Source organism: Galleria mellonella, unplaced genomic scaffold (assembly GCF_026898425.1).
Source record: "Galleria mellonella isolate WM207_F2 unplaced genomic scaffold, CSIRO_AGI_GalMel_v1 utg121, whole genome shotgun sequence".
Classification (NCBI taxonomy): domain Eukaryota; kingdom Metazoa; phylum Arthropoda; class Insecta; order Lepidoptera; family Pyralidae; genus Galleria; species Galleria mellonella.
This window is the reverse complement of record NW_026441983.1, coordinates 1,982,690-2,003,421: the sequence shown is the minus strand read 5'-3', so window position 1 is coordinate 2,003,421 and position 20,732 is coordinate 1,982,690. Positions and strand designations below refer to the sequence as shown.

The 20,732-nt window shown below is 40.0% G+C and overlaps 1 protein-coding gene across 1 annotated transcript; it reads left to right on the top strand.

Moving 5' to 3' along the window:
• The first annotated feature begins 3,165 nt into the window (after positions 1-3,165).
• Positions 3,166-20,000, top strand: LOC113510036 (mannosyl-oligosaccharide glucosidase). Its single transcript, XM_052898723.1, has 16 exons — positions 3,166-3,547; positions 4,458-4,609; positions 5,275-5,452; positions 6,274-6,433; positions 6,783-6,931; positions 7,791-7,978; positions 9,414-9,569; positions 10,322-10,470; positions 11,533-11,705; positions 12,294-12,424; positions 12,928-13,038; positions 13,343-13,431; positions 13,789-13,908; positions 14,342-14,459; positions 14,997-15,187; positions 15,651-20,000. The coding sequence occupies exons 1-16, from the start codon at positions 3,323-3,325 to the stop codon at positions 15,785-15,787; spliced, it is 2,427 nt and encodes an 808-aa protein (XP_052754683.1). The 5' UTR covers positions 3,166-3,322; the 3' UTR covers positions 15,788-20,000.
• The last annotated feature ends 732 nt before the right edge of the window (positions 20,001-20,732 follow it).

Here is a 20,732-nt window from a genome sequence, read left to right as displayed (position 1 = left end):
TTTTCTGTTATACACAATTCATCATCATTCTGTCAGCCGGTAACTATCCACTGTTGATTATAGGCCTCCCCCTTTGGAGGTTTTACTCGTTTCTTCTGCACAACATTCAAAACAAACATAGAGAACTTTGAAAATTAATATACATACTAGGACATTTTTTGCGGTGGGGGGGGGGGGGAGATTATTGTTAGTTATGAGGATCTGACCCATCACCATCATCCTACCCTTATCCCATTTTTTTTTACAACACACGGGGCAAACTAGCACGCGGCTCACCTGATGGTAAGTGCCTACCGCCGCCCATGATCACCCGCAACACCAACAGCATTGCAGGTGTGCTAATTAATTATTATTTGGGGTCGGCGTAATATGTTTCTCTATCCATATTACAAAAAGATTTGGCTTCTAGTCTTACGGCCGGCCGCCTGCCTGACGTCAACCCTCTTTGCTGTTGCTACGAGTATATATAATATGTACAGCTCCAGCGAGAAATACCTATATAGCGCTGATTTTAAGGCGGCCCCTTAACTCCTTTACCTTTAGCATGCGTGCGGCTCGCCGATATCTATTTCCCGGATGGGAGACTCAACACGCTTAACAACAAATACATAAATTAGTATTATTAATAGCTCGACCATTGTACAGCTCGCCATCGACAGGGAGTTCTCGCCCATACCTTAGAGCCTACATGGTCGCGTACAGCACAGTTTCAGAGATGTTTCCTCCCACGAATGTTCAAATTATGGTATGAGCTCTATGTTGAGGTTTTTTGGAAGAGACTACAGCATAGGGTTCTTCAAAAATGGGATAAAAAGGTTTCAAGGACGGTAAAGGTTCTTCAAAAATGGGATAAAGAGGTTTCTTCAATGTCGGTAAAGAACGCGTAATGCTCTCGGTTTTACAGGCGTTCATAGACTACGGTAACCACTTACGTATGCACGGTTTCCGCTTCATCTTCATCCTTTAACTGTTCACTGCTGGACATAAGCCTCCCCCTTGGGGGATTTTGGAACTATCCAATTACTGAATTGCCATATTTTGCAATACAGACGGATTGGCAACCATAGTTAGGCTTTAAAGATGTTTTAAGAGGGACGCTGCTGTTCATTCCTCGCTCTCCCTTAGTCGCCTCTTACGACATCCATTGGAAAGGAACCGGTGGCCCATTCTACGCCGGGACCACACGGTAATAGCCACCTCAGTCGTATAAAAAAAAATATATCAATACTAATATTATATAAAGGTAATCAGGTTGTGGAATGAGCTCCCTGCCGAGGTTTTCCCAAGAGACTACAGTATTGGGTTCTTCAAAAGGGGGGTAAAGAGGTTTCTTCAGGGTCGGCAACGCGCGCGCAATACCTCTGGTATTGCAGGCGTTCATAGGCTACGGTAACCATTTACCATCAGGTGGGCCGTATTTATGTTTGCCACCTCAGTGGTATAAAAAAATATAGAGCGAAGATTTGTTTGGATAGCCTATATATTACCTGAACGATATCCCGCGGTTTAAGATATCTGTAGTCCCCTGGCTCCGGATAAGCCGTTCCCAGTAGACTCATACGCATACTTGCCAACGAATCGCAGTTGCACATCAAGTGTTCCATGGATTCCGATTTCTCCCCGCACAGTCTGCACAGTGTGTCCGAAGATAGACCCATCTTGTGTAGTATATGCCTTACTGGCATTTGCCCAGTTAAAGCCAAACCTCATATTGGACAATATGAGGTTTGGCTATTATTTGGCTTCACTGTATAGAACAGAAGAGAGCAAAACATAGCAGAACGGAGATTTTTTTATGGGTGAAAATGGTATGGTAATCCCGCCTGCGCTATCGGTATACACTTTTTAGGTACCAGTGAGGTACCTATTGAAAACTACAGCAAAATTGTCAATAATAATGCTCAGAAGTTAATAAAACCATCATTTTTTTCAAAAAAACACATTATTTGAGACTTGATTTATAATGTCAATATAAAAAGTAATGTCAAGAAGTAAAGAATTCAACTGTGGAATTTATTTAAATTGTACAAAGCATTTTCAAGCAACGTTTTTTTTTAAAATAACAATTTTAATTTAGTATTTTATACTTCTTTTAGATTATTTGGTAAATTATTATACACTTAATGGCCATTATTTTTCATATATTACTTTTTTCATATATCATTGAGTTAGTTTTAGATAAATATTGATTATTGTATTGTTTCGCGGGTACATTTCTAAGACGAACATCGCATTTCTTTTTAAATATAATACATATTGTGTACTACAAATAAAATTATTTCTAAGATATATAGGTATAAGATATTCTTTACTTTGTAAATGAGTTTACATTTCTCAACTTTGTATATAAATTTTTGATTACGTTTTATCATAAAAGTATATTTATAAAATATCAAATAATCCCTAACTGTAGGTGGGAGGAACCACCAACAAATGCATCCCCAAAGAGGGTTGACGTCAGGCTGGTCGTAGAACTATAAGGCAAATGCTTTAGCAATATGAATAAAAATATATTACGCTGACCCTAAATAATAATTGGGATAAGGGTAGGAAGATGGTGATGATCAAATAATTCCTAATAACATTGTGAAGGCAAATCAATTATTAAATGTTCAGATTAAATATAAGAAAATCGATACTAAAACTGCAGAATTATTTTTATATCCTGTAACAATTTAAAGTAATACGTATTTCATTAATGACAGTCTGTAATTCAATTTGTAAATTTGTCATAACTGAATTATTATAAGAGAAGTAAATTAGTTATACTACATTATTTTTTATTGGATTTGTTATTATTATTATTATAACTAAATTATTTTTGTGTAGAGTAATAATTGAGGGGAAAGGAATTGTTAGTAATGACGACTAAAAATCCCATTGCTAGCAATATACCCAACCAAGTCGACCTTTTCGTGATTCCCTCTGGAAACTATCATGGTTAATTCCTGATGAATTCATCATGATGGACTAACTGGCCTGTTTTCATTCTCATCTATCACCCTTCACTGGTGCTCCGCCAGCGTATCCCGTTAACGCAGGCGGGATTACCATTTCATTTTCACCCATCAAAAAAAAAAAGTAATAATTGATGATTCTGGATTTTTGAACACTTATCGTTGTAATTTTTGAACGAGTTATGTCAATAAATGGCTGTCAACGATTGTCAAAATTCGCACGTAAAAAGTATTGACGTTTGCAGTTGCATCTCCAAAACTGAACCCCAATTGCTAAATAATTCGAATTTATCATAATAATTCACATGAAACGTGTCAATTACCCATAAATAAACATAGGTTAGAGAGTAGGGATTTTAAATAGAATGGTTAGACATAGGAAAATTGGCAATGCACACCAGAAACACGGTAACAACAACGACACAAGCAGTAGTTCTGGCAGCAGTGAGAGTTCTATAACCAAAAAGACATTCAAGATCTTGTCTCTATGGAAGACCATCGTAGGCTTCACATGCTTTATGATAGCCGTGTACGTGGGCACACTTGGATACTTGGAAACGAGAGTGAACACTCCCTTTGACGATGAGAAGGTGAGCTTGTTTCCTTTATACCGGTATTTCCTAACGTGGGGCCCACGCCCCACAGGGGGCAATTTGATATTTATGGGGGGCATGGCAATTAATTCGAGTTTATAAGTTTAGGACAGAAGAGCATTATCAGAAATAAATCTATTTTGTGATTATAATGCAATTGTGCATAAATGGAGTGAATATACTCACAAGAAACTTAAGTTAAGGCGAAATTAGATCTACGCTCACCAGCAGGTAATGCACTATGCATAGAATACCTAAAGAATCCCAAATGCTCAGGTTTGGCAATCTATGGAACAGGTTTATGTACCTTTTGGTCAAAATGTTTTTTAATCCATTTTCAGCTAGCTTTTGTATTGCTTATGTTGTCCTGGTACCTTACAGTTAAAATATCATTACTGGAGAATTTGATTCACAAGGTTCTATTAATTTTTTAAATTTTAATAATTTAACTATTGCCTGAATAAAATTTTTAAGAGAAATGACTTAATTTTTTTTATGCAGCTTGGAATGACAAACAAGCAAATGGCCCACCTGATGGGAAGGGGTAACCTTGCTGGTTGTCACTTCCCATCGGGTGGGTGGTACACATCTCACACCTTATAGTTATGAAAAGACAGTGTAGTAGACAAGTAGTAGTAAGACAGTATAACAGAGTAGCTGTGTCACCCAATGATACCTTTCATGCTTTGCTGTTCCTGAGGACTCAGGTGTTATTCCTCTGTACCCTGTCATTTTACTGCCATATCCCACCCTTCAAACTGAAACACAGCCATGCAACCACAATTGCTGCATGGCAGAAACACAAATGGGATAGAGGTACCCAAGCAAATGACTTTTGTTCAGTCTCCCTCGGGTAATTTAATTAATTAATATATATTTTTTTAATTTTATTGACCATGGTTTTCAGGTGGTTAGTGATTCGGGTCTATCAGTACCTGAACGCTATTGGGGTACGTACAGACCTGGTGTCTATATGGGGATGAAGAGCCGTGAGCCGAGGTCCCCTGTTTTTGGACTTATGTGGTACGAATTGAGTGCTGCTTCACACAAGGGTATTAGGTAAGGACCTTTTACTAACCGTAGTAGCAAAGAATTCAATTGTTTATAGCCTATTTGAGCCACAGACAGCCCTCTATGTCGAGGCTGTTTTGACGCCAAAGAAACGGCTGCTCACGTAATCCAGGAATGTGAGGCTGTGGCCCATCAATGTTTAGAAATCCTCGGAACGGTGAGGTCGCTCCGTGAGGCCTGTGAAGAACCCAGGAAGCTTCTGCAATGCTGCTTGCAAAATGCAAGTCAGTTAGCCTATCATGTTGAATATACCTGGAATGAATTCCAGGAAACCATAGTGCTGAAGCACTATGGTTTCCAGGGGGACCATATGGAAGTCGACCTGACAGGGTATATTGTTAGCAATGAGATTCGCAGTCCGCATTACTAACAATCCCTTCCCTCCCTGCAGTTCTAGGTTTTTTTTTATATATTGGATGAAAATGGTATGGTTACCCCGCCTGCGCTAACAAGATACGCTGGCAGAGCGCCAGTGAAGGGTGATAGATGAGAATGCATACAGACCAGTTAGCACATCATGATGAATTTATCAGGAATTAACCATGATAGTTTCCAGGGGGAACCGCGAGGAGGTCAACCGGGTTGGGTATATTGCTAACAATGGGATTCTCAGTCTCCATTACTAACAATCCCTTTTCTCCCCGGTTTTCCAGGCATTGGTGTGATCAGAACGACAATCTGGCCTCGTACGGGTGGCTGCGGCACGACGGGGTCACGTTCGGGGAGCAGCTGATGGTGGATCAGCCGCACAATATCACTACCTCGTTTGTGAAAACCCCGGGCGGTGAACACGGCGGTCACTGGACTGTGAGGATCAATGTTACTGCCAATGTGAGTCTTTCATCATCAGTTTTCAAGACACTCTCACTTTCACGCACAACTATGCTTTTTTTAATGAATGCTAATGGAACGGTGGCCCCGTCTGCGCTATCGGTATACGCTGGCGAGGCATCAGTAAGAGATGATAGGTGAGAATGAAAAGGCAAGCCAGTCAACCCATCGTGATGAATGCAGCTGGAATTCAGCTCGATGGTCTCCAGGGGAGACCACGTGGAGGTCGACTTGATAGAGTATATTGCTAATAATTACTTTTTTTATACCACTGAGGTGGCAAACAAGCATACGGCCCGATAGTAAACGGACGGTTCGCTGCTGGACATAACACCTCGCCCTTACGGGATTATTTGCTACGAAATTAGTTGCTGCCAAGGGCAGACGAATTGGCGACCGCAGTCAGGCTTTAGAGATGTTTTAAGAGGGATGCTGCTGCCCATCCCTCGCCTTCCTTTAGTTGCCTCTTACGACACCCACGAGAAAGGAAGGGGTGGCCTATTCTATGCCGGGACCGTACGGCAAAATTATTTTTAATGAATTCTTTCCATGGGGGAAGGGATTGTTAGTAACGGAGACTAAGAGCTCTATTGCTAGCGATATACCCAACCAGGTCGACCTGCCCGTGGTGCCCCCTGGAAACCATCGTGCTAAATTACAAGTGTATTCATCACGATGGACCGACTGACCTGCCTTTTTTCATTCTCACCTATCATCCCTCACTGGTGCCCCGCTAGCGTATAACAATAACGCGGGTGGGGTCACCATTCCATTGTCATCTATTAAAAAAAAAAGAAAAAATGGATTCTTTCCATTTGCAGGGCAACGCGAAGGTTCCCTTCATGCTGATCTGGTATGGAGCGCTGGACGAGTCTCTCGGGCCGGCGGCTCCTCACTCTCGGCTGTGGGTGGAGCACGGCGCCATACTGGGCCACACGCCGCAGCTACGCAATTTTAGAGTTACTTTTGTGCCTTATAAAGGTAAGTATTTACCAGAGGGAGACTTTGTACAAAAGTCGATTGCTTGGGTACCTCTGTTCCATTCGTGTTTCAACCGTGAAGCAGTTGTGTTTGCATGGCTGTGTTTCGGTTTGAACGGTGGGATATGGCAGTGAATTTACAGGGTACAGGTAACACCAGAGTCCTCATGAGTGGCAACGCATGGGGGGTATCATTGGCGAAACAGTATACTCTGTTATGTCCATAGTACTGCTCATGTCTATAGCGACGGTTACCACTTTCCATCAGGTGGGCCGTCAGCTTGTTTGCCATTCTAAGTTGTATAAAAAAACATATATGTATATATAAACATATATATATGTATATCCAGGTAGATTGCTCCACACGTCGTACTCAGAAGCGTACGCACCAGGGCTGCATCTTCTCAAGGAGAAGCTGTATTCTCTTCTGAAAGTTGAGCGTCACTCGACATTCGGGCGGCTCGCTGTGTTGTCTCCAGACGCCGAGCTCAATGATGAGGTATTTTTATATAATTAAATATATTTATAAACGTTATTTAATTTTTTTTTATACCATAAAAGTGGCAAACAAGCATACAGCCCGTCTGATGGTAAACGGCCACTATAGCCTATGGACGCCTGCAACACTAGAGGTGTCACGTGCGCGTGGAACATTAAAGGAACTTTAATATATTAGGGGGGGGGGGGGAAGATATTGTTAGTAATGGAGACGAATGCTCCCGTTGTTAGCAAACCCTGTCAGGTCGACCTCCACGCGGTTTCCCCTGGAAACCATTGTAACTAATACTTGTTGCATTAGTCACGATGGGCTAACTGATCTGCCTTTTCATCCGCACCTATCATGTGTCCCTGGTACTCTGCCAGTGTATACCGATAGCGCAGGCGGGGTTACCATTCCATTATCATGCATCATTAAACTTAATATACAATGTGCAGTCTCTAGAGAAAACGTCGGCAGGGAGCTTATTCTACAGCCTGAGCGTTTGCGGGAAAATTCCTCTAAAATCGCACTGTGCGCCTATTAATTTTTTTTTGTTGGGTGAATAATGGTATGGTAACCCCGCCTGCGTTAACAGGATACGCTGGCGGAACACCAGTGAAGGGTGATAGATGAGAATGAAAACAGGCCAGTTAGCCCATCATGATGAATTCATCAGGAATTAATCATGATTGTTTCCAGGCGGAACCGCGAGGAGGTCGACCTGGTTGGGTATATTGCTAGCAATGGGATTCTCAGTCTCCATTACTAACAATCCCTTTCCCCCCGCACAGTATATTATGGACATGCTGAGGTGACCAGTTATGCAGGTCTGTATAGGAGTAAACCAACAAAGATATGTTTTGTCTCCCTCTTTCAGGAAAAGGACGTGAACTTTGTACCATTTCAAATGCTGGTCGAGACCCCGTTCGTGCTTGACGTTGTGTACGCGACGGAAGATCTGCCAGCGCCCCCGTTGAAGGGGGACGAATATACTAGGGTGTTAGAACAGAAGAAGAGCTCGTTCGACGCCGAGTTCGAGGACAAGTTCCAATTGGCCGCGAAAGGGTGAGTCTTTATTAAGTGGTAATGATATGGTAGTACCGTCTACGCTATTGGTATATGCTGTCGAGGCACCGATGGGAGAGGAGGTGAGGATGTAAGCAGGTCATTTAGCCCATCCTAACGAATTCGGCTAGAATTAATCACGATGGTTTCCAGGTAGAACCACATGGAGGTTGTCTTGACAAGGTATATTGATAACGGGGGGGGGGCTAACCTCCCCATTACTAACAATCCCTTCCCCCTCATAATAGGAGTCAATTGCCACATGAAAAGTACTAGGATCGCATGAGGTTGATGAAGCTTATTAACAACTGCTTTAGTATTTATTTATTTGTTTGTTTGTTATGTTATCAGAGGGAGACTTTGTACAAAAGTCGATTGCTTGAGTACCTCTGTCCCATTCGTATTTCAGCCGTGAAGCAGTTGTGTTTGCATGGCTGTGTTTCGGTTTGAAGGGTGGGATATGGCAGTGAATTTACTGGGTACAGAGGAATAACACCTGAGTCCTCAGGAATGGCAACACATGGGGATATCATGGGCGAAACAGTATACTCTGTTTTGTTCATGGTACTGCTCATGTCTATAGGCGACGGTTACTACTTTCCATCAGGTGGGCCGTCAGCTTGTTTGCCATTCTAAGTTGTATAAAAATGTTTACAAGTATTGTGTAAACAGAACTTGCTAGCAATGAGGCTATTTATTAGTCCCTATTACTAACAATCCCTTTCCCCCAATTTCCGGGGTCTGCCAATACACAGAGGACTAAATACGACCTAACATTTAGCTGTGTGGTCTCGGCTAGAATGGGCCACGCCTTTCTTTTCCGTAGGTGTCGTAAGAGGCAACGAAGGAAACAAAATGGCCAAGGGATGGTAGTAGCGTCCCTCTTAAAATGTCACCAAAGCCTAAGTGCAGCTGTCAATTTACCTGCCAAGCGTGGCAACTACTGGCAAAACTCTCCAATAGGGGGAGATCTTTCTTTAGCAGTGAACAGTTAACGGCTGTGATGGTGATGATGATATAGAGGACAAACAGAGCACTTTTTAAGTAATAAGTTAGAGATATTGACAGATAAATGCGACGTTGCCACTTCGGTAGGCAAATCTTGAATTAAGCAATGTATTTTAAGCAATAATAACCTTTATTGTGTGTACATAAAGTAAATTTTCAGATATTGTAAATAATCAGTCAAAAATATTGACAGATAAATGCGACGGTGCCACTTCGGTAGGCAAATCTTGAATTAAGCGACGTATTTTAAACAATAATAACCATTATTGTGTGTACATAAAGTAAATTTTCAGATATTGTAAATAATCATTCAAAAATATTGACAGATAGATGCGACGTTGCCACTTTGGTAGGCAGATTTTGAATTATATTAAAACTTTAAGCAATAAAATAATCTTTATTGCGTGTACATAAAGTCAATTTTCAGATACTCGGAAGAGGACATAGCCATCGCTAGAGCGGCCATGTCCAATATGATTGGAGGCATCGGTTACTTCTACGGCGCTGGTCGCGTCCGATCGCAGTATACCAGGGAACCAGTACCGTACTGGAGGGCACCGCTGTATACTGCTGTACCTAGCAGGTAATTTATTTTTTCTCAAACATGCTTGCAAATATGAGCATTATTTTGACAATTTTCTTCGAGATAAATCAAAATTGCCGTACTGGCCAGATACATGCGGGCAGCGGCCGGCAAAAGTTGTATGAAAATCCATATCTGTCGTGTTTTGCGGCCAGATAAATTACTATGTAAACTCATATCTGTCCTGTAATTTAAAAATAGAATGACCTTTTACTTCGAAGCATGGCTACCAAGGAGGTAACTAATAAAAGGTTTTATTTAAATTTCGAACTGGCTCGCAAATAGAAAGCTGTTTATTGAAAAAAAAAAACAAAGGAACATTATGGCGCGTGAAAATTTATTATTGTTCGTTATTCGTCATTAAACTTAAAAAATAAGATTGTGTTTTTGATTTCCGCGCATTGTTTGAGAAAACTACTATACAAGCCTTGGCCACAACTAGGCATTGATGGACTCACGTATGTGTGCCTCGGCTACGTCTCAGCCCACATTTGCACTTACGTCCATCAATGTCTCAGTTGCTGGCCGCTGCAGTAATGTACTATTATATTTAATAACCTTCCAAACACTGCAGTAGATAAAAAAAAAAAAGAACTATTGATATGACAAGTTTATTTCAATAAAGATAATTTAGAATTTGAATTCTGCCATTCTAAGTTGTACAAAACAAAACAACTACATCTTCATCTATCATGACTCCCTGGTACCTCACCAATATTCCAATAACACAAGAGATCTTCCTTCTTCACCAGATCGTTCTTCCCTCGCGGGTTCCTCTGGGACGAGGGTTTCCACGGGTTGCTGATCGGGAGCTGGTCTCCTGAGATACAAATGGACATTGCGGCACATTGGCTCGACCTCATCAACGTGGAAGGATGGATACCTCGCGAACAGATACTAGGTACTTTTTTATTTTATTTATTTATTTCTTTCTTCTATATCTATACTTATAATAAATCTGTAGAGAGGTCAATTCTGTACATGAAATATATTTCCAAAATAACTATCAGGCGGTGATTAGTGATCGATACTGATACCAAAAATGCAATCAGTAAAATTTTTGTCTGTCTGTCTGTATATTCGTTATATAAACAAAAACTACTCGACGTATTTTAACGAAACTTGGTACAATTATTCTTCATACTCCTGGGCAGGCTATAGTATACTTTTCATCGCGCTACGATCAATAGGAGCAGAGCAGTGAAGGGAAATGTTGGGAAAACGGGAGAAGTTACTCCATTTTTAAGCTTCCGTCGCGTGTGCAGCCTTAATGGCCACTTTTTAAAATGTAAAAATGTCCACCCGTACGACGCCGGGACGGCTTGCTACTACCTGCTATGAATTGAGAAAAATAACAACTGTAGGTGTATCTTTCGTCCTCTTTTTACTAATTATATTTGCATAAGAAGAAAGGAGGCAACCATATGATTCATATTTTATACTCGTATTTTATCATTCCTTTTATGTAATTCCTTATTATTCCGCAGTGTCATCTATTGGCGAGTTACAACAACCTTTTGTTTTTTTTCTTTTCTTAACGTCTGGAAAATGCTTTATGCAGACCCATACACCTTGTGGGAGGTGAATGGGTACTGTGGGAATCCCCCCGTAAGGTGGGGGTGTACCCACCAAAAACCAGACGATATACCCCCCGCCCCCTGATGGTAAGAGCAGGTCTCCTCTCTCAAGATAGGGTGGATGGCGTGCTCATCCTACTACTCGGGAGAGAGTTACAACAACCTGTATGACACAAATATATTCTCCATGCTCAAATAGTTATGCACCAAATTTTAAGGTAAACGGTTCAACGTCGTAATGTTGATGCGCTGCAGCGCCATCTACTGATGAGTTACAACGGTATATGGCTTAAAAACTATATATACATAATATCTGTCTCAATTTCATTCATAATTATTATTGATAAACTCGTCACACGCTTGACGCTTAATCTATCGGGTACCAGGAGCGGAGGCGTTAGCAAGAGTGCCAAAAGAGTTCGTGGTGCAAAGCAACGCGGCCGCCAACCCGCCCATCCTGTTGATGCAACTCGCGCGGCAAGCCCGCCGCCGGCCGGAATTGTTCGAGCCACACGGGCCGTTGCGGCCCGCCTTGGACCGCATGTTCCCCAGGCTCCAGGTGTGTTATGTTATCCTAGTACATATAGGCATTGATACTTTAAGTGTTTTTTTTTTATTTTCAAGAAAATGGTAATGGAAATGTAATGTCCGCCTGCCCATTGCTAGCAATATACCCTGTCGGGTCGACCCCCACGCGGTCCCCCTTAGAAATTTGACGACCTTAACTGACGATCTGTTCCCCCTGATATATATATATATATATATATATATATATATATATATATATATATATATATATATATATATATATATATATATATATATATATATATATATATATATATATATAATGGCAAACAAGCTGACGACCCACCTGATGGAACCTGTGGTAACCTTCGCCTATAGACATGAGCAGTACCATGGACATAACAGAATATACTGTTTCGCCCATGATACCCCCTATGCGTTGCCATTCCTGAGGACTCAGATGTTATTCCTCTGTACCCAGTAAATTCACTGCCATATCCCACCCTTCAAACCGAAACACAGTCATGCAAACAACTGCTTCACGGTTGCAACACGAATGGGACAGAGGTACCCAAGCAACCGACTTTTGTACAAAGTCTCCCTCTGGTGTCTATTCCAGGCCTGGTACCAGTGGTTCCAGTCCAGTCAGAAGGGCGAGGAGCCCACGTCGTACCGGTGGCGTGGTCGGGAGGATGACGGTATGCAGCTTAATCCAAAAACCCTGGCCTCCGGTTTGGACGACTATCCTAGGTACGGAACTGTGCTAAGGATTTTTATAGCGTACAACCTTTTATTTTATTTATTTATTTACTCTTCAGTACATACTAGCGACCCGCCCCGGCTTCGCACGATCGCAATACTGCACTCGCTATGCCCCTGCATTTTAAATCTAATATCTTTGGAAATATTCATTTAAATTGCATGCTGTAAAGGCCATATTGATCTATATTAAATGGACAATGTATTTAGGGCACTTAATTGGATAAAAATAAATGCCGTATTGCTTAAAATCACTTCGTAATTAAGCAATTTTTTCCCGTAAACTGTAAAGGATAAAAAATGGTTATTGTGGGTTATCCTTAAGAGATAGACATATGCCGTCGCGGACTTTTTTGTTGATATTTTTAAGGTGTACAATACTGTAGTACATTATTTTGATTTATCTCGCGGGGTTCAGCCAGCGTTTGCAATGTAAGGGAAAAAAAATGTGTTTTTCCGTGCAGTTTGATAAGAATGGAAATTTGTGTCCGCAGGGCGTCTCACCCGTCTGAGGCGGAGCGGCACGTTGACCTGCGCTGCTGGCTGTACGCGGCGGCCGACAGCATGGCGTACCTCGCCCGTCTGCTGCACCGCGACCCCACCAGGTAACCGACCACTCGCCATCGACAATGGCAACAGGTTTTTTTTTAATGGACGATAATGGTAATCCCGCTCTCTGTCTATGTTCGCGATGTACCAGGGAATCATGATAGGTGAGGGTTAAAGCAGGTCGGTTAAGCTCATTATGACGAATTAATTAAAAATTAATCACGATGGTTTCCAGGGAAACGGTGAAGAGGTCGACCTGGCTAAAAAATCGTGCTTCTCAAATAATTTTTCTATCAATTTTTTTTTTTGTAGTTATTTACTTGGATAATTCAATTATTTTGACGTATTTCTGTGCGCCAGGTTCGAGGTGACCCGCGACCAGCTTGCGGACGAAGAACTCCTCAACGAGCTGCATTGGTCGCCGCACACGCAGACCTACGCGGACTACGGTGAGTTTATGTTCGCCTAGTACATCACGTCTATAATACCACTGTATCACCATCACCCCTTTCAGTTTAGTTTATCATCATCATCATCATCATTATCTCGACGGTTATCATCTAGTGTATTACTTTAAAATTATCTTCTCAAGCTCTACAAATGCACCGAACATAGATTATACTGTGACGTCTATAGTACTTCTTGTGTGTTGATATTTTCCTGCAATTGCTAGATCCCACCTTTTGAATTAAAACGGCCACACACACAGCTGTTAAAAAAAGGCAAATTAAAATTTCTCTCGTTTAAATGGTAAAGAGTAGGTTTTTTTATATTATTTTGTTTGACAGTGCTATTTTTAATACTAGGTCTCCATACTGACGGGGTACGGCTTGTCCGCCAACCGCCAAAGCACCCTGGCGAGTCGCCGCGCGTAGTGCGAAGTGTGACCGTGCCACCGCAGCTCAAGCTTGTCACCTCGGCATTTGGTGAGTCTTTGTTGCTTATGTGATCCTAGTATCTGTCTCATTATGAAATCAAACTACCACTACAAAATTAGTCTTAGGTAAAATAATTAGTGTTAATTAATCTCGGCATTTGGTTAGTCTTTGTTGTTTATGTGATCCTGGTACCTGTCTCATTATGAAATCAAACTAAGTGGTAGTTTGATTTGACAAAAACTTATATTACAAGTTTAAAAAATAAGATGCGTTGTCATTCCTGAGTCCTCAGGAATGGCAACGCATGGGGGGTATCATGGGCGAAACAGTATACTCTGTTATGTCCATGCTACTGCTCATGTCTATAGGCGACGTTTACCACTTTCCATCCGGTGGGCCGTCAGCTTGTTAGACATTCTAAATTGTATAAAAAAAAATTACTAATATATAATAATAAAATTATGAAATCATTTCTTTACAGGTTATGTATCCCTGTTCCCGATGTTACTAAAAGTATTGCGGCCCGAAAGTGACAAACTAGGGAAAATCCTGCAAGACCTGGATAAACCTGACTTGCTGTGGTCACCATACGGATTAAGGTTAGAAAAAAACACCATCAATTTATTATTTTATTGATTTACAGTAGTTTGCATTGACCAGTTACACTGTTTTTTTTTGTACAACTTAGAATGCCAAATATCAAGAATACTTTCAATCATACAACAGGGGAACATAAATTTATAAGAAACTTATTTATAAAAAACCTCTTATAACCTTATTTAGCTTATTGAAAACTGTTTTCGTCGGTTTTTTTACATTAAATTGGTAAAATGACAACACAGATTTGGTGTTTAGTTGTGAACTAAGTACCAGGAGAACATAAATGTATTAGAGATGCAGTCTGTCAACATTTCTCTTTTTTCAAAGGTTTACTGATTGCCTGAGTAATATTAAAATAAAAATAAAAAATAAAAAAAAAATATAAATATGAACAACCACAGGATTTAAGTTAGTATGCAAGTAGTTACTTAGTATCAAATACAAAAAAAAAAAATACATAAAATAACAAATCAGACTTAGTGTTTACTTATTGTACCAAGTACCAGGAGAACATGAACATGTAAGAGACGCCGCAGGTCGCTGTCGAAGTCGTCGCCGCTGTACATGAAGCGCAACACGGAGCACGACCCGCCGTACTGGCGCGGCCAGGTGTGGGTGAACGTGAACTTCCTGGCGCTGTCAGCGCTGCGCCACTACGCGGCCGCCGCCGGCCCGCACGCCGCCCGCGCCGCCGCCCTGCACGCCGGCCTCCGCCAGAACCTCGTCCGTATGTAACACCAGGAGACTTTGTCTTAATTTTCGGATGATATCTCTGTTACTTATTTCCGCCATATATTTTCAAATCCTTACTAATATTGTAAATGTGAGTGTGTTTGTTTGTAGCGCCTTAACTGATCACTATGAAATGTAGTATACGTGTCCTATATGGGGTAGAGAAGGACGCACGCTACTTTTTATCCCTGTCAGTAAATGTACCCGATCACGTGGGTCAAGACAATGGTGAAAGTTGTTATTTAATAAAAAAAAAAAAAAATTTTCTTGTGGGAAATATGCATTAACAATGTAATTTACAAGTACAATAAAGCAGCTCAAAAATTTACAAAAAATGTATATAAAATACTAAGGCATCAAAGGCATCTAGGAGTTATCTTATTTGCAGTTTGACCGGCACAACTATATCTATCCCTTTTATTCATTAGTAACATGCCATAACGCCATCTCTTTCACAGGTAACATTCTCTCCGAGTACAAACGCACTGGGTACCTTTGGGAACAGTACTCATCCGAGGACGGTAAAGGCAGCGGCTGTCGACCATTCACGGGCTGGACGGCGCTCGTTACGCTGATCATGGCAGAGGAGTATTAGAAATAAAATAAATAGCGAACTGAACTTGAAGCTGTGCAAAGGTGGCGCTACTGTGTTACAACGTAACCATAAAAAAGGGAAACTTATGCAATGTCTGCGAAGATGGCGCCACTGTGTTTTAACAGTAAATTCGTGGAAGTTATTTTAAAAAAATCTACAACGGTGGGAAAATAAAAAAACAAATAATATTTGAGAATTTTCATGAAGACATCTTGTTCATATAGATACATTACAAGTAGAGACATAATAGAGTTACCTATCTCTGTCTAACCTTGGCAATCCGCGTAAATCCATCCTTGTCACGTGTTATATGACTGATCGACAACACCATATGGTGTTAAGTCCGCCATTTACACTATTTAGGTGTATTGAAGTGTAATAAATAAATAAATTAACAAGTATACATACCCTGTATGTCTCTGTCTAACACAAAATGATGTGTTTTGTTTCACGCATACAACTAAATTAATAATTCAAATTTTGAACTTCATCCTATCTCGCTCAGTTATAATTTCCATCTCTTTTTAAAGGGAAAGTTGGTCTTTCTTGGGAATAGGCATTAAATATAATAAGACAACGAAGGATATTTTGGATCTAGCTTTTATTATGTTGAAAACTGTTATTAAAAACTATTATTAAATAAAGCTTATTACACACTAAACGATTACTTGAATGATAAGCGTGGCATGGTGCTAGTCGATCAGGCACGGGCTTTTAACGACCATGCAATTTTAGACATAGTACATTTAAATAAATACACATAATGTTAACAGTGATTTAAAACAGTAACTGTTGAGTTTCTTGCGGGCTCTTCTCAACAGATAACAACCTTATGAACCCTGCAGTAGATTAAAAAAAATAATTACGATTTAAAAATGCTTGTAAATAAGTCTTATTTGAATAAAAATTTGATTTGAATTTGGATTTAGTAAGGGCCTAAATAAATTGGTCCTTCGAGCCGGGTCTAAACAGGCCCAAGTAACATATTGTAACAGGTTTTACAAGGTTGCAGGTTGTAAATGCATTTATAAAAAATACTAATTTAATAATTAGACAATTAGACATAGATAATGATAGATGACTCACGTACGTCATCATCCAAAGTTGATACATTGAAATTTTTAAATCCCTTATACACTGGGGCGGATAAAAGGTTAATCTGTAGTTAAAAAAATCTTTATCCTTGGATAAAGGATAAATATAAAAATATGCAAAAATAAAATACACGTGTTCAAAAACTATGGTGAATTTAAAAATATCTACAAAGATCCGTTATGGGCCCAGTCATTGTACAATAATAAAAATATTGAGAAAAATACCGAGTTTTATGGGAAAAAGAATTCGTCGATAAAGTACCAAATTTAATTAGACATACTTAAAAAATCGATAAAGATATTTCATAATGCGCCCAGTTATTGTACATTATCTCAAAGTATTGATAGAAATACATAATAAATTAATGGGAAAATAGAATTAATTTAATTTAAAAAAAAAGTCTTGGCACAAACATTTTTTTTTTGTTACTGTTACACCATAATCTTTTTTTTTATTGTCTGTCGTTCGACTCTTTATGCCTGCCCCACGAGGGTATCGGCGTGAAGATAACAAAGAAACACTTTATACCGCGCAAATATGTAGTTTAAACGTTACCGTAGACATAGATCGGCGTAGTGTTGCTAGAATAAATTATTTGTAATTAATAGGTTTATTGTCGCAAGACGCACAACGTCTGTTCGCATTTAAAAATCAAAATTGAAAAAGAAAATTGTAAATTATCTGATTTCATATGTTCGTTTGTTTTTTTTTTTTTTTACAATTTTATATGTCTATTGAAATATTTTTATTATTAATAAACTGACATTGTATTTTAATATAATACTAACTACCGGTTTAGTTTTAACCAGGCAATCGAATATGAACCTTTGATTGCGGCTCCGTGTGACAGGACTCATAATCATTATATATTTAACAAAAAATACCAAATACAAATTCAAGAAGAGGAAAAGGACCAATCCGGTGTACATGAATTACGCATATACACCGATGGCTCCAAAACCGAGAACGGTTCAGGAGCCGGAGTCTTTTCCTTAGACCTGAATATAAACGTGCACATACCGCTTGGCGTACACAGCTCAATATTCCAATGCGAATGTGTTGCAATAACCGAGGCTGCTGCAGCTGTACATAAGCTAGGAATAAATGGTTTTAGCATTAGATTCTTATCTGACAGCGCAGCAGTACTAAAAGCATTACGAAACAACAAGACAAACAACAAATTGATAATTGAATGCCACCATTCACTGGATAGGATATCTTCCAATAACCGAGTTATCCTCCAATGGATAAGAGGGCACAGTGGATCTTATGGTAACGATGCCGCAGACGAACTGGCTAGAAGAGGCTCAGGAACGAGGGTGGTAGGCCCGTATCCACTTCTTCCTCTTCCGTTCTCGCAATTTCGAATGTGGATTCGTCAAAGATCCGCTGACATACAAAACCAAAGATGGATACAGGCTACTGATTGCAGACAATCAAAATTGGCCGTACCTACGTTGAATCAACGACTATCAAAACGTTTATTATATCTAGATAGAAAAAACCTCAAAATAATGATAGGGACAATAACGGGTCATTGTCCATTAAACAAACATTTATACACAATAGGAGCCACAGACAGCCCTCTATGTCGAGGCTGTTTCGACGCTGAAGAAACGGCTGCTCACGTAATCCTGGAATGTGAGGCTGTGGCCCATCAACGTTTAGAAATCCTCGGAACGGTGAGGTCGCTCCGTGAAGCCTGTGAAGAACCCAGGAAGCTTCTGCGCTTCTGGGCGGAGCTAGGTTGGCTGTACTAGCCACGACTCACACGCACAACGGCCCAAATGGGAGGCTAAGTGCGGAAAACAGAGTCTTTCTTACATTACATTACATTACATTACCGGTTTAGTTTACCAGAGGGAGACTTTGTACAAAAGTCGTTTGCTTGCGTACCTCTGTCGCATTCGTGTTTCTACCGCGAAGCAGTTGTGTTCGCATGGTTGTCTTTCGGTTTGAAGGGTGGGATATGGCGTGAATTTACTGGGTACGGAGAAATAACACCTGAGTCCTCAGGAATGGCAACGCATGGGGGGTATCATGGGCGAAACAGTATACTCTGTTATATCCATGGTACTGCTCATGTCTATAGGCGACGGTTACCACTTTCGATCAGGTGGCCCGTCAGCTTGTTTGCCATTCTAAGTTGTATAAAAAAAAACGTGTCATTACATCGAGAAAGCTCGACTAGTTTCGGGATCAGTTCGTGATCCTTAATAAGTTTTGAAAAATATATCTAAATAAATGATAGATTAATTTCAATTTGAGAGATATGGTATCATGCCTGCTTCTCAATTAACTTTAAAAATAGCGGAGCTTCTATGTCCTACAGGAGGTACTCAATTGGGTTGTAATTTTTTTCATGTTTGTTACCCCATAACTCTGTCAGTTTTTAACCGATTTGAAAAATTCTTTTTTTATTTTCAAGGATATACTTACAGATTGGTCCCGCAGAAGTTTTATCAAAATCGGTTCGTTTGTTTAGTTTTTAAACCAAAATAACTGGTATCTTTACTTATTATGACTATTTTTAATAGTGCTTGCTCAAATTCTATTTTCATTATTAATCCTAGAAACGATACCGTAAATATGTTTGACTTGTTTTTCTAAATTGGCCATTTAAAAATATACAGAAATGAATAGATACAGTTAATATAATAAATACAATATGTTTAATTTTTTTTATACAACTTAGAATGGCAAACAAGCTGACGGCCCACCTGATGGAAAGTGGTAACCGTCGCCTATAGACATGAGCAGTACCGTGGACATAACAGAGTATACTGTTTCGCTCATGATGCCCCCCATGGGTTGTCTGTTATGTATATGGTACTGCTCATGTCTATAGGCGACGGTTACCACTTTCCATCAAGTGGGCCGTCAGCTTGTTTGCCATTCTAAGTTTGTGTAAAAAAATAAAATATAAAAAAAAAACTTGGTCATTATAAGACTTAAATATTATAGAATTGTTTACTAGTAAATTATTTTACAGTTGAAAGAGCGAATGTGTCGAGTGTCATTATGTTGTTGTGAATTACGTACTGCATTACGATACGCATTGGCATTTGTGTTGTATATTTTGTAAATAGATTTGTTAATAAAACATTATTATAATAAATTGTTTATATTACGAGCGTGTATGACAAGATTGATGAATGTGGAGGAAGCGAAAGAGGTTTGTTTGAATCGAAGCATTTGGCGTTCCATTGTTTCTGCCTACCCTAATGGGAGACAGGCGTGACAGATATGATGATGATGATGATGTTTATATTATTTCGAGACTTTGTACAAAAGTCCGTTTTAGAATCAAAACTACTGAATTTGCCACAGTTAAAGAAGTTTCTTTTGTGGCATACAGTCTTAATTATGTGGGGGGAGGGGATTGTTAGTAATGGGCATCTAATTGCTCCACTACTAGCAAGCAATATTGTACAGGTTGATCTCCGTGGCAGTTCCTCTTGGAAACAATCGTGATTAATGGTTGTTGAATTCACTTCTTTTTTGATGGGTGAAAATGGTATGGTAACCCCGCCTGCGCTGGGGGGAAAAGGATTGTTAGTAATGGAGACTGAGAATCCTATTGCTGGAAAAAAAAACCCCGGCTACGCTAACGGATTACCAGAGGGAGACTTTGTACAAAAGTTGATTGCTTGGGCACCTCTGTTCTGTTCGTGTTTTTACAGTGAAGCAGTTGTTTGTATGGCTGTGTTTCAGTTTGAAGGGTGGGATATGGCGTGAATTTACAGGGTACAGAGGAATAACACCTGAGTCCTCAGGAATGGCAACGCATGGGGGGTATCAAGGGCGAAACAGTATACTCTGTTATGTCCGTGGTACTGCTCATGTTTAT

Bases quoted from the DNA above. Each gene is read 5' to 3' on its own strand.
- LOC113510036 (XM_052898723.1), top strand. From the start codon at position 3,323: ATGGTTAGACATAGGAAAATTGGCAATGCACACCAGAAACACGGTAAC. The intron at 3,548-4,457 runs GTGAGCTTGTTT...CATGGTTTTCAG, and splicing joins CTCCCTTTGACGATGAGAAG to GTGGTTAGTGATTCGGGTCT. The intron at 13,039-13,342 runs GTAACCGACCAC...TCTGTGCGCCAG, and splicing joins CTGCACCGCGACCCCACCAG to GTTCGAGGTGACCCGCGACC.